Genomic DNA, 18,272 nt, shown 5'->3' with positions numbered 1-18,272 from the left:
ACAGAAGAAGCATCTGCTCTATGATAACACAGATTCGACAGATCATCTAGGCAGCAAATCAAGAGAGTAACCATTACTCTGTCAGAAGGAGAGAAGAAATCCAGGGTAATGTGGGGGGAGGAAGAGGGGGATGGGGAAAGACTGGATAAGGGGCATAAAGAGTATGTGATTTGTAACAATATAACTGTCAGAAGGAGAGAAGAAATCCAGGGTAATGTGGGGGGAGGAAGAGGGGGATGGGGAAAGACTGGATAAGGGGCATAAAGAGTATGTGATTTGTAACAATATAAATGCAAGTAATATTGATTTGATCAACATATGTCAATGTTGAACCCCCAAAATATGTATAATCAATTATGATTCAATAAAAATTAAAAAAATAATAAAATTAAAAAAATAAAAGCATTCATTTTAATCAGTGACTTTACTATTTCTATTTTTTCATGAAAAATTAATTTAACTAAATGATTAAAAGGCAAGAGCAACAAGAACACATGACCCTTCTATAGAGCCTGCCAGACCTACTTGGTTCAGTGGCAAAGATTGTCTTAGGTACCTTACCACCCACCTGTGCTTAGCATCCTCACCTCCCTCCAGGAATCCCCTTGCCCTCACCCATCCTTCTTCCCCCAGGCATCACCCCTGGGTCCCATTTACACAGAATCTTTTAGCTCTTGAAGCTAGAAACACCCTTAGTTGCTAACCCAATGCTACCTTTCCCAGGGAATGCATAGGTTTCCATAATATACTTGTTAAAGATAAGAAAAAGTCTTTGAGACCCACACAACTCTTTAATTGTGGTTCTGAATCATGTAATAAGCATAAAGAAGATATTTTTGAATAAAGAGGGCTCTCCTTCTTTTCTCTAATTGCATCATTTAAGCAGCCACCTCCTCCACCTACTTGTAAGACCAACACTGCATCTCTATTTCCTTAAAAGGGAATATTTACCTATTAGACAATGTGCTGCTTTCCACATGGTAAGGTTTCCTTTTTGCTGACCTTGAAGGGGAACGATCCAAAAGTCTCTGGGTTTGAAATGTAGGGTGATTTAAACACTGTTCTGTCAAGTATCTGTCAGCTGGGTCCAATTTCAGCAAATTCTTAGGAAATAAAGTTTAGAATTGAAAAGAACAGTACAAGGTCAAATTAAATTCTAATAAAAACCTTATTTTTTTTTCCTTATAAAAGAAATACATGGTCATTGCAGAGTATTTAGCAAACACAGTTCAGGAAGGAAAAAAAAACACCAACTATCTAAATCACCCAAAATCTCACCACTGTTGTCCTCTTGGTGTAGATCCTCCCAGCCCTTTTTTGAATATTTATTCTTTTATAAAATCTGGCTCATATTATACACATAAGTTTTATATCCTGAACTTTCTACTTACTAATCAAAAATATTTTTACAGCATCATCTAAACATTTAAAATACATTTTTAATAAGTATATATTCACATGAAAGAATATACATTCTTCATCTCTCTCCTGTCCCCCAGATACACAGTTCCCCTCTCTGGAGGCAGCCCAGGTTACCAGTTTCTTTTTTTTTTTTTTTTTTTAAAAAGATGACCGGTAAGGGGATCTTAACCCTTGGCTTGGTGTTGTCAGCACCACGCTCAGCCAGTGAGCAAACCGGCCATCCCTATATAGGATCCGAACCCGTGGCCTTGGTGTTATCAGCACCGCACTCTACCAAGTGAGCCACGGGCCGGCCTAGGTTACCAGTTTCTTTTTTTTTTTTTTTGTTTTTTAAAAAGATGACCGGTAAGGGGATCTTAACCCTTGGCTTGGTGTTGTCAGCACCACGCTCAGCCAGTGAGCAAACCGGCCATCCCTATATAGGATCCGAACCCGTGGCCTTGGTGTTATCAGCACCGCACTCTACCAAGTGAGCCACGGGCCGGCCTAGGTTACCAGTTTCTTGTGCATCCTTCCATAGATAGTCTATACCTATCTCTATCTGTTCCTTTTATTTTACCCAAATAAGTAGCATACACACAACTGTCTGCACTTAGTTTTCTTTCCACTTGACATAAGATCTTAAGAGATTATTCCATATTGGTAAAGAGCCTCAACTTTATGGAGGTACCTTAGTCTTTTTTTTTTTTAGCAATTCCCTAATAATAAACATTCAGGTTGTTTCCCTTCTTTTATTATTATGAACAATGTGGCAACGAATAACCTGGCAACATGTTTTTTAATGATTATACAGAAGTTTGTGATGTGGACATACCACGATTTACTTAACCAGCCTTGTGCTGCTTAACATTTAGATGGCAACTGTTTTTCACTATTATAGCTAATGCTATGATGAACACCCCAAATCTTTGTGTATATCCATGATTCCTTTCATGGGATACACTCCTAAAGATGAAACTGGTAGGTATGCAAATTTTAAGGATTCTCTTCCATGTGTTGTCAAATTACCCCCTTGGAAGGTTGTCTCAAATTATACTCCTCTCAGCAATTGTATGAGTCCACCAACTTCCTGCACCCACATCAACAACAGGCATTCTCATTCTTTTTAGTACTTGTAAATTAGATATTTAAAAAATGGTATCTCACAGCTGTTTTAATTCACATCTTTGATTACTAATGAGGTTGAATGTTTTAATATGCTTACTGCTTACTTATATCTCTTCTTATTTTTCTATTTCTGCATCTATTCTTATTTATTTGTAAGTGTTCTTTATTCATTAAGGTACTAACCCCTTTGTTTCATGTTACACATATTAGATTCTTTACAACTAAAATGTTTTCTTTCAATATTATTTATCTCATTAGTAACTGGACAAGATTTTAAAAGGTGAATCGTTATTAAAACTAATTTTTATTTACAAATTAAGCAAATATATAAAGAAACATTACCTACATAACCTAACACAACAGAGCACACTGAGATCTGCTCTTTGAGTGACCGCTATTCTCCCTCGGAGAAAGGAAGAAGGGTAAAATTCCAGCATTCCCAAATACATCTCCAGCTCACTTTCATTGGTTTTGCCCATAGTTAATCTCTTTGTGACCGACTTTTAAACAGTGAGAACAAACCTAGATCTACTCCCAATAAGCCAGACTTCAACTTCAGACAACCACCTTCAACCTAGCACCACAGAAAATTTGAATTCTGATCCTACCATATACTGAAATACTCACTTTGGGTCAAAAGATTCTGGTTATTGAAACCCAAGCCCCTGATCATATGCAAGTAAATCTACGTTCATGTTGATTCAGACACAACTCTGAAATTATCTCAATTCTTTCTTCTTCTTATAGAACAAAAACTGTAAAGGTATATAAAATGATTTTGTTCTCACTAGCAGTTAAAACATTTAACATCAAAATGGTTTCAACTAAGGCACCAGTTAAAAAACAAAGGCAAGTCGGCCCTTGAGCAGTCTTTTAAATTAGAAGTATGAGACATATGACTTTTCAGAAGCCAAATATGTATTGGTATTAGTGCTCTTTTATTTGATATCAACAGTAGAAATTACTGTACATACAAAGAACTATATTTATATTCATGAACACAGCTGTTAATTTTCAAATTACTTGAAAGGATGAAGTCATTATGAGGAAAGTATGAAACCCAGCCAGTAAATAGTTTCTAAAATTCAGTATTTGGGGGGAAAACAACATAATCAATTTTTTTAAATGAAAATAGAGCCAATATAATTATTGTCACTATTCTTAAAATTATTAGGTGCTTGAGTTACTTGAGTTAATTCTGGTGAACTGTATCCCCACTAAAATGGCTAATATGAACAGATGCAGGAAGAAATGGCCATTTTAAGTACTTATATGTAGACAAAATATCAAGACAGCTTTAGGTAATGGCAAAGAGACTATTTCTTCATGAAGGAATAATTGGTGTTTTTCATCTTTCAAATTCATTTTCAAACATAGCTAAAAGACAAAAAGAATGATTCAATTTATATAACATTCATTAGTAACAGGGCACTATTAATCTTTGGTGATAAAAGTCAGAACTGTGGTTTCTGGGGGTGGGGAGGGACAAGGATGTAAAGCCTGGGAGGGATCATAGGAGGGTTCTGGGGTGTTAATAATTTTATCATTATCTGGGTTGGGCTGCACATCTATGTTTACATTATAAAAATTATCTGGGATGTAGACATAGTTTGTGCACCTTCTGAGTGTAAAAAGAAAATATTTACTTCAATAAAAGCATTTGCTCCATGTTAAAGAAACTTAATGGTAAATATATTAAATGAATAAGAATTAGAATGTTTAACTTCCAAACTGGTAGAAGTGCAGAAAGACTCAGGTTATCTTTCTACTTTTATCTGTGCTAGCTTTTAATCAAGTACCATGCTGATACTTGGTAATTTTACTTGGTAATGATTTAACAAAAAAGTTCAAGTATTTTTATCTAAAAAAAGACAAAAGGCAGAAAACATGAAATTGTATTTAATTCCATTTTCCTACTTTATTCTATTTACATTTTAAAAGTTACCAAATAATTAAGGCCCTGATCAATAAGTATTGACTTGCCTGAAACAGTGTTTTGACAAAACCCAACTGATTTAAGGATAACTTAAGTCTAATTAAACTGAAAGGGCTTTGAAGGTTCTTTTTTTGGTAGCATTTCTCAATCTGTGTTCAAAACAATAGTGCTTTAAAGTTTTATAAAAAAACAGTATTCAGTATTTAATTAAATTTGGGAAACAATGGGTGAGACAGAAATGCTTCTTTACTGTGGGATTTCTGAAAGCCTTTACAGGTTAATGAATATTGTGAATCTCTATAAAAGGTTATATGGTATGTGGCCTTTCTCAAATGCCACACCCCACCTCCCCCACCACACCTGTTTATACTGTGTTCCCCGGAACACAGATTAACATAGTTCAAAGCGTAGCAAACTTCTGAGAATGCTGTTCAGCAATTTCCAACTGTGCTAAGTATGCTTTTTAAAGGCTCTATGCACAATATAACCTCCACTGATTTTGACAGTTGACTAAATAAGCATAAAATAAAATCGATCCATTAACAAGTGTTTTTTGAAGGTCTACTAACAAGCAGCCAACATTTGCTTATGCACTAGCTGGCTGCAGCAAAAGCTAGAGAAATATGAAAAACAGTTCTTATTCAGGGGGCTGTCTGCCTGCCAACTGGGGAAGAGAAACTTGAATAAAGAAATTTGAGAATGTTTTTAGTAGTCCAGAGCAGGAAGACTTCTAGACAGGAGGGCTAACACAGGGAGGAACACTCAGGTAACAGAAGTTAACAGTGATCCTGAGATGCCTGAAGAGCCAGAAAGAGCAATCTGTCTGGGAGAGGAGAGGCCAAGTTAGAAAAAGAGAAGAATTAGGTTCACTGAGCAAATCTGTATAGGCCTGGGAGGCCTTAAATACCATGCAAAAGAAAAAAAAATTGTAGAATCTTTCAACATTCACTTTAAGATTTGTTTTAAAACCTTATGCCTGAGCAACACTTGCATGCTAACAGGTTTTTATTACTCTGTCCATTTCAGGAATGTAATTTAGGGATCTCATGGTCATGACTGGATGGACTGTGACAATAAATACCACATCCTGTTGCAATTTTAAGTAAATTTCATGCCTTTTAACATGACACAGTCCCCCATTATTCACCATTATATATCGGCAAACAAAACATTTAACTCTTAAAAGCAGGCTATGGTTACATGTAGACACAAGAGAATCCACAAACCAAATGACATTTTATACAGACAACATCAACTTGTCCTACCTTCATTAGGTCAAGTAAAACACTATTTAAAATTCCAAGGTATCTTCTCTCCAGTGACTGAGGATGATTAACAGCTGGGAACTGTTAAGAACAACAAGACAGGAATGTCAGCATTTGAGAAAGAATATGTGTGTGTGTGCGTGTGCTGTGAGTGTTGCAGAAGGGAGCAGATGAGCAGAAGTTATTGCCCTAGTGCCAGTCCAAGTCAAATTCATATTCGTATATCACTTTTGGAGTCTATGTATTTTAGGTACGGATTAATAGGACTGGGTGTTAAATAACAGAAAAACTCACAGGTGAAAGATGATACTTAAATCTAGGCAGATAATACTAAGGACATGTAAAATAAACTAAAATATACAAATTTGAAACTATATTTATAGTTTATACAGTATTGTTTGCTTATACAGACAATTCAGTTCTAATACAGTGTATACAGAATTTGACTGCTTATACAGACAATTCTTAATTTCTGACAGTAATTGGGGGACTAGCAAAAGGTATACTCATAAGACATCAAATCAAATTTTTTACACCTTTTTCACAACATATCATTTACTCCTGAAAATAGAGAAGTAAAAAGAGAAAAAGCCTGTGAGAGGCCATTACCTAAAAGGCCACAGAAGTAGAAATAGTGAATTCAGAAACACAATCTGTTCTTGCTTTTAATAAACTCTTTTAATGACCTGTTTTCAAATTCTGCCTTTTTGTAAGTTGGAAAAGAAGACAAACAAGTCTCCTATATTAACAAATGCATTCTTCAATAAAATGAGAAGGAGTCAAATTTATTTAGCTGTTCTGTTCTTTCCTCTGCCGACTCACATTTTGCAGTAGCTCAGCGAATGTTAAAGCATCAGGTAACATGACCAGCAGAGCCCAGTGCCACATACTCCCTCCAAATGTGGGGGCTAGTTTGCTTCTAATCTATATTTCCTTTCTACTAACATAAAAGCATTTCAAAGTACTGAAATCCCTAAACATGCTAAGTGGACATGAGAATTAATTATGTAGTAAAATTTCAAAAAGGTATTTAAGGAGCGATTATGACATCATCCCCACACTGTGCTTGGTATGGCAGGATATGGGTAAGATGCAAACCTTGCTCTTGAGGAATCCCCTGCCTGGCCAGTGCTAAACAGCACAGCTGTACATTCTAATTGAAGCACAGAGAAAGAAGAGACCAAAGTGGTCTGCAGCTGTCGAAGAAAGAACCCAGGGGTAATATGTGAACTGGGTTTTGAAAGATAAGAAAAAAAAAAATGTGAGGACAGAGAAAAGTAGGACAGCACTTTCCAGATAGCGGAAGTAGAAATAATAACACAAACTTAACACAGATGGCCAGGCAATAACCTAAAACTGACTTCTGAGGGAAGCGATGCTATACGAGGCATTTTAGATATTATTATTCTTATTTTAGACATGAGGAAGGTGACCATCAGAAAGTTCAAATAACTGGCTCAAGTCAAGTTACATAATTAAAAAGCAACAGAACTCATATTTGCACCCAGTTCTGTGATTCAAACCCACTCCTAGGCTCCTCTCCTAAGGGAAGTACAGAGGTTCCTTTTTATGTTGCTGGAGCAGTAAATATCAGCCCGAAGAGAAAGACACCTATTATGCTGTGATAAAAGACCCTATACTGGTACATTTTAATTAATATTTTACTTTTGAGGTCCATCTTATGCTGCCAGATACTCCCTCCTTTTTTTTTTCCTAGTGACATTTCATTGATAAGAAAATTGGGCTGGCTAGTTAGCTTGGTTGGTTAAAGTGCAATGTTATAACGTCAAAGTTAAGGGTTCGCATCCTTGTACAGGCCAGTCCCACCTCCACCCCCACAAAAAGAAAAGTAAAAAAATAATGGGCAAATGAGATGAATAGACATTTTTCAAAGGAAGACATACAAATGGTCAACAGACACATGAAAAAATGCTCAGCATCACTAGTAATCAGAGAAATGCAAATCAAAACCACAATGAGATATCATCTCACCCCAGTTAGACTGGCCATTATTAAAAAGACGGAGAATAATAAATTCTGGTGAAGATACAGGGAAAGGGGAACCCTCCTACACTGTTGGTGGGACTGTAAATTAGCACAGCCATTATGGAAAACAATATGGAGGTTCCTCAAACAACTATAGATAGAACTACCACATGATCCAGCAATCTCACTGCTGGGTATATATCCAAAGGAATGGAAATCATCATTTCAAAGGGATACCTGCACTCCCATGTTCACAATAGCCAAAATGTGTAACCAACCTAAGTGTCTATTGACAGATGACTGGATAAGGAAAGAGTAGTACATATACACAATGGAATACTACTCAGCCATAAAAAAGAACGAAATTCTGTCATTTGCAGTAGAATAGATGAGTCTGGAGAAAATTATGTTAAGTGAAATAAGCCAGACAAGGAAAGAGAAATATTCTGCATGTTCTTACTCATAAGTGAGAGGGAGGGAGGGAGGGAAGAAAGAAGGAAGGAGAGAAGGAGGGAGGGAGGGAGAAAAGGAAGCAGGAAAGAAAAAGGAAAAGGGAAAGGAACAGGGAAAGGGAAGGAAAGGGAAGGAAAGGAAGAAAGAAAGAAAGAAAGAAAGAAAGAAGGAAAAGACCACAGCAATTCGTTGAACTTTCAGAAGGAGAGAATAAACCTAAGGATACTAGAGATGGGGAAGAGGCAGGGAGGGGGGTTGGGGAGTGACAGGCCAGGTAAATGGCATAAAGAAAAATCATGATTTGTAATAATGAATATGTTAATAATAAATAAAAAAAAATTTTAAAAGGAAAATTAATGCTGGAAGTCAAAAGGTATTAGAAATATTACAATAAAAAATGATTAATTTATGTGCTTTTGAATGAAACCTACCATTCTAATATGAGATAATTCAACAAATAGCCAAAACTCAAGCATGGAAGCTTAAAGTATATACCAATCAGTAGTTTATTTAGTTTCTTTTTTAATCACTTGGCCAATATGATACAATGAGAGTGCCTCTTTACTGAGCACTAGGTGCCAGGCACTGGTCTGGGCATTTTACATATAACATCTCATCTTTACACCAACCTGATCAGGTGGTACTTGTTATCATCATTTCACCCAAGAAGAAAAAGGGGCACAGGATGGTGAAATAACTTCTCAAGTTTATTCAAATAGCAAATATAGAGCCAGGCTTTGAGCCTCAGCAGTCTAGCTCTAGAGCCTATGCCTTATACTATAGGATATCAAGTGTTACTTGTTCCAAATAGCATGTATCATTAGAACAACGTCTTGTGGATTTTCCAATCTCTACATAACTGACTCCAAATGCATGTTACACTGGACTGGTTACTGGTGAGTCTGGGTATCACAGTAGACATAGCTCACATGTCCTACGTGCTTAGCTATCTGTCACAGATATTCTCAAGTAATATCACAAAGGAAAACTTTTCCCTCAAAAGATGTTGTTAAACTTCCAAAGAGATGAAATAAAACTGATTTAGTTAAAACACCACATACACTTTCAGGCTAAAATGTAAAAATATTAGGTTTATAAAAATCAAAGTGTTATGGAAGCAGCAATTTCCCTGAAGGATATTTATAAAGCAGTGGTGACATGCTGGCTGTCTAGCATTTTATAGACAATATTGTTTAGTGAGGAGGTCTGTGAACAAACAGGACCACAGACAAAAGAGGAAAAGACAGCCTTTGTGTGGTCTATCTAATCCAAATGGTACTCATTCTTCAATATCCATTTCAAGTTTTGAATGTCCCATTAAGCCTTCTCTGATGAGTCCCTAACTATGATTTCTTTCTTTTTCTTTTTGTCCTTTTTGAGACCGGCCATACCGCGCTCAGCCAGTGAGCGCTGTGAGCGCACTGGTCATCCCTACATATGATCCGAACCCGTGGCGGGAGCGCTGCTGCGCTCCCAGCGCTGCACTCTCCCGAGTGCGCCACGGGCTCGGCCCCCCAACTATGATTTCTAACTTTCCAGAATGTTTGACATTCTCCTGGTCTAAACCATATTGGGATACATCAGAAAACAGTATAATGCAGTAAAAAAATGCAGTGCTTTGTTATATATCACACTTTCTTATAAACTGTATTGTTTCTTAATTATTTCATGGATGAAAGTCTTAATTCTCCAGCTAGTTTATAAGTTATTAAGGCTAGGTACCACGTTAGATCTGTTCATACCATCAGAGAAAGCAGCATTGTGCCTCTTGAACCAGGCCAACAACAAGTCAGCTAGCAGACCAAGCTTAATGTATCCAGCAATTAGTGTTAAAATCCTGAGGTCAAATATTCAATCATTTGCCACCATTCAACCTAGTAGGCACTATTCTAGGCGTGCTGCAAATATAATGGTGAACATAACAGTTCACTTCCTCGAGAAACTCATTAGTCCAGTTAGAACACATAATTGCAAACAGCTGCATGAAGAGGATGTGGTAGGTGCTACAGAAGAGATATGACCAGAGTGCTATAGGAGCTCATGAGGGGGAGTCTAGGAGGGAAAACATTTGGCCTGAGTCTGGGGGAAGAAGGAGGAGAAGGAATTATGGTGAGTGTTGGGAGCATTATAGAAGCAACATATCAAGGAAATGGTGATAGATTCAATATGGCAGGGGTCAGAGGGCAGGAAAGGGTGGAGATGAGACTAGAGGGCTAAGAGCAAGGGGTTTTTAATGCTACTCTAAGGAGTTTAAACTTTATTGGCAATCCTGTAGAGGTTTTTAAACAAAAGGGAGATAGGGTGAAAGAAGCATTAGAGATGGAGAAAGGAAATATAGTTGAGCTTGAGTGTTGATGGCATAAATTGGTTCAATCAGTCACTCAAATGTTTAGTGAGTGCCTACTAGGATGTGCTAGGTTCTGAGTTAGATGCTGGAAAGACAGTGATAAAACAGAAGGTTTCTGCTCATGGGGAACTTATATTCTAGTGGGGGAGAACTAAACAGTTAATAATTAACAAGCAAACAAATAGACAAAATGATTCCATACTGTGATAAGTGCTATAACAGAAAAAAGAAGGGTGCAATGGGAGAGAGAGACCAGGAAGGAAGTGGGGTCAGTATGCTGGGTGGCCAGAGAGAGAGGGCATTCTTTGAGTTGAGATTTACAGAATGAGAAGGGGCCACACAAGGAGAGAAGAAGCCACAGGTCCCAAATCCCTGAAGCTAGAAAAACCTTGGAATATTTATGGAAGCCAATGAACAGTAAGTGTGGTGAGAATATGGAAAGGGAGGAGAATGGGGATAGGTATGAGATGAGCTCAGGGAGCCTGAAGGGCCGGATCAAGGAAGGTCTCATAGGCTGTGGCAAGGAGTTTGGATTGATTCTCAGTGGAACAGGAAATCATTAATTATGATTAACTTTATTTCTGAATATAATAGATTTTCCTTTCTCCTAGACTGTGGAGAAGTCCTTTTTACTGTCTTATTTTCAGCATCTAGTATGACAAATGTTCAGTAACTATTGAGCTAACCTGTTGAACCACATGTGCTATCTGTACCCTAATAAATGGTGATAATTTGGCTACTTTTTGGCTTACAAAAGCAAAAACAAAAAGAGAAAAGGGAAACTAGCCTGAGATAACTCAGACAGATTTGGAAGAGAGAGAGAAAGCAGGAAGGAGATGAAAGAGACTCTGGGTGTACCTCTGTTCATTCCTTTCACCGGCATTCACTGAGACTAGCAGGAGCTGGGACCGTGCTGGACACTCACATGTGAGCAGTAGTGCTCTCCCAAGGGAAATTAACTAAGGTCCAGAAAGTCAAAGAAAAAAACACAGTGCTTGCAAATGGCAAGATAATATGGTTTGAGAATCACGCATTTAAGAGAAAGAAAGGAAGTGGTGGTGAGATTATTTTATTGTTTCCACAATGATCACCAATTGACATGTTGTCCCAAAAGAACGACTGAAAACCGAAAAAGTCAAGAGACACAGCCTATAATTCACTGGCTACTCCAATAAGGTATCTCCACAAGTTCCTCATTTGAGGAAAGTTTATACTGTCTAAGGTGCTTTTTAGCATATTCTCAGAAAACAAGTTTTGTACAAGTTAGCGAGTCTGCCCAAGACAACACACTAGTCTGAAAAGAGGATTTGATGTTTCACTTTCAATGGACAAGAAATATGTGCCAGAGTAATAACCTGTAAATCTGTAGAATGCAAGTATTCATGGCTTTCCTCAAATCACTACAAATATGTTTGTTCAAATTAGCAGCACCCATTCACACATTTTATATCTTTTGGGGATTCTTTAATATTTTGGATAAAGAAACAGTCTAATGTAACCAAATCTAGAATATAATAATGTATATGCTAAAAAACATTTTAAAAATTGGAACTCACTAATTACAAAAAACATTAGTAGCTCCCACTTTCAAATTCTGACCACTTTTAAAAATCACAAATAACAATATTCAGAAATAAAATAGTAGAGTGGGGATTATAAACACTGTAATGGGAATGGAAATAGTATTCAAAGGATAGCTTAGCACTCCATTGTGCAATGAACAATGATTTAAATACTGCAGTATTGATTCCGTTTTGGGTTTAAGCAAAACCTCTTACCCGGAGCCCATGGAAGCGAGGATTACTGTAGAAGAGCTTCATCTGCTCAGAGGGAAGTGGTCCTAGCACCTTCTGAATAGTAAAAAGTTGGTCAATTTCGCTTTCTCCAGGGAATAAAGGCTGTCCATCACTAAGCTCTCCAAGAATACAGCCCACTGACCACATGTCTACGGACTTTCCATAGGGAGCTCTGAAAAGCAAAGGGAGAGAGTATCTTGGCAACTCAAGAAATACAATGTTTTAAACATTCCCAAATTATTTTGAACAGACTCATAATTTAAAGCACATTTGCGTATTTAAGGAATTAAAAAGTGCCATGTGGAGAAAAGTGAGGCTGAAAAAAAGGGATTACGAATACCCAAGAAAAAATTCAGAACACAAGTGAATAAACATATGCTAATAAAGCCATCAGTTGAATGAGAATTTAGTTAGCATACACTAGTTTGAAGTCTATTCAAGTCTGGGTATATCTTGAACATGAATAGCTTAATAAACCTTAATACTGTGTACATGTGTGATGAGTAATACCTCACTTGGGGAATAAAATGCTCCCAAGAAATGTACTTTCTAGGTAATTATCCTTTAACTCTCTAAATGTCAAAAAGTTACATCGTATGCATATTTTGAATTCAGTCTATTAAAATATACTAACTTATATGTCTTCTTAAACAACAAACACTGAATATTATTTAACCTTTGATTACTTGGTGTCACATTTCTAATAGCTAAGATTATGCTAAGCTCTACTGTGTTATTTACTTGTACCTTATGAATATGGGACTTTATGATAGCTATTTCCCCCAAAGCATTTTTTCAGTTTACTCAGGGGTTCATAACTCTCTTCTAGGGTCTGAGTTTATCTGAGGGCTTTAGGATGCTTCTATTGTTAACAAATGGAGACTATAAACGAAAATGTAGATATTTCCAGAACAGCTTTATACCTATACCCCAGTATCTACAGCATTAGGTCAAATTATTTATGGCAGACTAAGAAGTCATGTATACACATATATATTTGTTAGTTTTAAACAAACAATCCAGACTTTAAGAAGGGAAAGCCAAAGTCAAATATCTGAAAAAGAATACAGAATGAAATTCTAGAATAATATAGAATACAAAACTTTGAAATTAAAGCATTATAAATATTACACAGAATATGTTTCTAGGATAATAAATCAGTGCAACAGTAAGTCAATATTTCATTTATCTTATTTCTTTCATACAAAAATCTAAGAACCATATAAGATAACTTCATTTAGATATTTTTGGTTACTTGTTGAGGAGGGAAGGACACTGATCTTTCTTTCATATCTGTTTGTGAGAAAGAAAAGTTGTTTCATAGTGCTAGATGGAAAATCTCCACATACCTGCTCAAGCTATTTTTCTTCAGTCATCTGATATGAATAATTTATGCAGCTGGAACTATTTTGAATGTCAAGGACAAAATCTTGAGAATGTATAAAACGTAAATTCTTAATGTATAACCAAGTATCAACTGATTTCAGTGGGACTTTTACACAAATATGGTTTTTCAACTACTACTTGACAATCACTTAATTAGCAATATTCAATTTAGCTCGAATTAGTTGTACTGTCCCCATCTACTTTTGGCAACCACCACATGTCTCTAAATATAACATCAGTTTTCCTATAGGTATTATTAGGCAGCAAATACTCTGAAGATTCACAATAGACTGCCCTCAGAATGACCTCCTTAGGGCCATTTTATAGACAAAACCGTATTATAACAAGTCCTCTGATGGGGTTCTAAGAATGATCTACTTCATAATCATTTCTTCATTGGCAAATAGTGTCCAGTAAATCCAAATTCCAATCCCCCCCAAATGAAATGGACTATGCATCCCAGGGAGTCCAGAAAGGTACACAGAAGAAGAAACATAGATGGACACAAAGAAGATCAATCCTAAATCCAAGATTAAAAATTAGCAAAGAAATTCTAAAACTCTGTCCACATAAATGAAGAAATAATAAAGTAACTAATTATCACTTGCTTCTCAGGATAAAGTGAGCTTTTGGTTTCCAAAAAATAAAGCTTTCAATACCTGATGCCAATAATTCTTATAGGCTGTAGGTCAGCAATGAATCAAGAATTACCAGCAGGGGCCGGCCCGGTGGCGCACTGGGTAGTGCGCCGCTTGGGAAGCGTGGCAGTGCTCCCGTCCGAGGGTTCGGATCCCACATACAGACCGGCTCCCGCTCACTGGCTGAGCGAGGCGCGGCCAGTGAGTGAGGCGCGGGAGCAACGCCGAGGCTTGCGATCCCGTTGCCGGTCCCCGGTCCGGTACGGGGGCAACACTGAGGGTTGCGATCCGTTGCCGGACACGGAAAAAAGACAAAAAAAAAAAAAAAGAATTACCAGCAGATGGTTGGTAGACACTGGGAAATGAATAGTCAACATCAAAATAAACCCTCGTAACTTAAAAATGTAATCATCGTGCTCATCAGAAGAAATCCAGAAATTGATATTGCTATTATATAAAAGATATCTTTTAAAAATGAAATTTGGTGTGATAACACCAAGGTCAAGGGTTCAGATCCCTGTACAGGTCAGCTGTCGAACAAAATAAAAATTTTTTAAAAATTAAAATTAAATTCCTCATGTCCCCCAGATACATGTATGGCACACTAAAGAAATGAGATGAAACCTACAATTTGTGCACTTGTCTTCATTGCCACTTTGTCAAATTTTGTATGTATAGTGTGCCTTCTTTCTCTTTTCTTGGTTGGTACCAAAGAAGGAAATATGATCTAGGGAAAATAAGAAAATACTATAACCATGGCAGATGGAAAATTATTAATGAAACTACTTGATGATGATCAGGATTACAGGCTCCTCCTTAGGCTCTGAAGTTAAAATACATTAAAAAGAAAAGAAGAACCTTATCAGAAGATCCTTTTCTGGTATTAACAGATGAATGAAAGAGCACTGAAAGTGGAAGGGTGGGCACAAAGTGGATGGATGTGGAAGCTGCTGAGAAAATCATAATTGCAGTGCTAGTTTGAATAACCATTTATCATCAAACAGGATTTACACTGTTCAGAAGAAAAATTGCAATTAGTTCAATATTTACCCAATGTGTCTGGCAAAGTGGCTGGACATAAGAGGTATTCGATAAGAATTTGTTGAATGAATGAATAAATAGGCAAGCCAGAATGTCAAACTCTGTGGACATTCACATTTTTAATGTGGAAGACTATTAGTAAAGATGGCTGCAATAATTCCTTCCTTTTCTGTACCCATGCCACTTTGTAATATGTCTCTGCCACTTCTCCTATCAAGAGGTAAGATTTATTTCTCTATACCTTGAATCAGAGATTGGCCATGTAACGTGCTTTGGCCAATGAGGCAAAAGTCTTGCAAACACAAGTTTGAAAAGTTCCTTTGCTTTGGGGCTTACCCTCTGGCAACACAGAATTCTCCTGCTATCATGTGAAGAAACTTGGACTAGCTTACTGGAGAATGAGTCCCCATGAATTAAAGATGGTCTGTCCCAGCTGAGGCCCCCTAAACCAACCAGCTCCCAGATGACCTGTCTGATGACTATAGCTACATGAGCACCTTGAAGAGAGACCAGTCAAAGAACCATCCAGCTGAACTCAAATTGCTGACACCCAGAATCGTGAGCAAATAAAATGGTGCTTGTTTCATAGCATTAACATTTTCATTGGGGCCGGCCCGGTGGCGCACTGCTATAGTGCGCCGCTTGGGAGCGCGGCGGCACTCCCGCCAAGGGTTCGGATCCCACATACAGACCGGCCGCTCACTGGCTGAGCGAGGTGCGGGTGCAACACCGAGGGTTGCGATCCCGTTGCCGGTCCCGGTCCGGTACGGGCGCGACACTGAGGGTTGCGATCCGTTGCCAGTCATGAAAAAAGACAAAAAGGAAAAAAAAAATTTTTTTCATTGGTTTGTTGTACTGCAATACATACCTGATACATTTAATTAACTGAAGTTCTTATTCCCTATAGTTGATCCCAAAGCCAATGATATAGGATTAGCAGATGTGTAGAAGTCATTCTATTTGGGGAAGGTAACTCACCCAAGTAAGAGTTCTGGGGACCGATACCACCTGGTGGCCACGTACTCTGTGTAATTAGCATTATTGCCTTCTGACAGATTCCGAGCAAAACCTGAAAGAATAATAATATCATGTTGGCAAAATATTTCAGTGCTAGTAATACTTTAAAAGAACATCAAAAGAATATAATGACTAGTATTAAATTGGCTGTTTATTAATAGTGTCCTTGTTATTTTAAAGTTAGCAGTGTTCATATGTCAATTAAAATATATAATATATTTACTAAAAACCCAGTCTGTCCTCTATGCTAAAGAAATCCATGTTTTCAAAGTCACCCCATGTTTTTACAAGCATTCAAACATACTTTTAAATCAGCTCTCACGAGAGCCAGGAGTCAAAGTTAAGTTGGCATATCATAGATAGTCATTAATTCTGCTATATAGGACTTACACAACGTATTTGTATATCTATTGTTGCGAAGCAGTTTCAGCCATTATGTAAACAACAGTCGGCAGTGATGGAAATAAAGTAGGCTAAAATTACTGTCCTCTCTTAATGACTGAGAAGCATATCAGGAGTATCTTAACCACTTTATAAGATTCTATCATTACTTTTCCTCCTACCCTTTCAAAAGGTTTTGGGGCCACTGCACAGCCACGAAATAAGGCAGCAAGATAAGTTAATTACTCATCTAACTCACCAAATGCAATATAGATTCACTGTGAATAGTTACAGAAAACATTAAAATTAGGGGTAAAAATTTAGTATTTCTTAAAATAAAATGGTAAAAAATAAAAACAACCACAACAAAAAAAGAAAACCCCTAACTTTAGTTAATGAATACTTCTTTGAGAGACATTTTGAATGGGGTTCTTCGTGCCAGACAAAGGAGCTTCATGCTCTGAAAGGGAAATCAATTAGGAAGTCCTTGCTGGGGATGCACAGGACACAGAATACCACATGGAGTGCTGCCATGAGGAACTTCCTGACCATTTAAAATCATCTTAAGAAATAATGCTAGACACCAAGAGTACTCTTTTCCTATTATTAACCATTCTACAGGCTTTTCTTTTGTATTTGTAACTTGCTTTACAAATTTCAGCAACTTTAGAGTTTAAGCAGATCAGCCACCTACATAAGTATGCATGCATAGCAAATGGTGCATGAGGTGCATAAAGTCTCAGTGCTGGGTGGTAATCACAATCAGGGACAGGGAGTCAGAAACATATACCGTTCCTGACGATTATAACGCTCAGGAAAGGCTAAAAATGCCAAGATTAAAACCTTTCAGTTACAGCATTCAATATTTCCTTTTTATTCTCCTAAGCACATCTTTAAAAATTCAGGATATAGCAAGACTCTTATTTTGCAATTTTCCTTATAAAGTATGAAAAAAAAAATTAAGTCCAATAGAACGTTTTTTTCCTCAGGCAAACAGGTTCATATTACTCAAATTGTTTGAAAATACTGAGTGAAAACAGTTACACATGCTTCTAATTGCTACACTGGACAAAAGGGGTCATTCCACAAAGCAAATTCTTACAATGCTTCCATTTCTCACTTGTGCCATCGTCTCCTATGCACTAATCTAATCTAACTTTTGTTTATGATAAGGAGATGCATTCTTAGTTATATGAGGAGGATTACATTGCATTTGTGATTATATTTGAATATATGAAAAAAGTTTTTAAAAAATCAAGTTGTTATTTTTCAGTATTCTTTTTTTTTTTTTCCTTTTTGTCTTTTTTCGTGACCGGTAACGGAATCGCAACCCTCGGTGTCGCGCCCGTACTGCAACCGGCAACGGGATCGCAACCCTCGGTGTCGCGCCCGCACCGCGCTCAACCAGTGAGCGGACCAGTCTGTATATGGGATCCGAACCCTCGGCGGGAGCGCCGCCACACTCCCAAGCACCGCACTCTACCGAGTGTGCCACCG

General features: G+C 37.3%; 1 protein-coding gene across 1 annotated transcript in view; it reads right to left on the bottom strand.

Annotated features, from left to right (window-relative positions):
- CDKL5 (cyclin-dependent kinase-like 5) overlaps positions 1-18,272 on the bottom strand; it is a 115,833-nt gene that overhangs the window by 28,592 nt on the left and 68,969 nt on the right. The window contains exons 7-10 of the mRNA XM_008579832.1: positions 16,356-16,446; positions 12,295-12,484; positions 5,731-5,811; positions 952-1,103 (exon numbers count right to left, since the gene is read on the bottom strand). Of these exons, the coding sequence (XP_008578054.1) occupies positions 952-1,103; positions 5,731-5,811; positions 12,295-12,484; positions 16,356-16,446 (514 nt within the window). The remainder of the gene's footprint in view (positions 1-951; positions 1,104-5,730; positions 5,812-12,294; positions 12,485-16,355; positions 16,447-18,272) is intronic.

This window comes from Galeopterus variegatus, unplaced genomic scaffold (assembly GCF_000696425.1).
Source record: "Galeopterus variegatus unplaced genomic scaffold, G_variegatus-3.0.2 Scaffold82, whole genome shotgun sequence".
Taxonomy (NCBI): Eukaryota; Metazoa; Chordata; class Mammalia; order Dermoptera; family Cynocephalidae; genus Galeopterus; species Galeopterus variegatus.
This window is presented reverse-complemented; position numbering and strand designations above follow the sequence as displayed.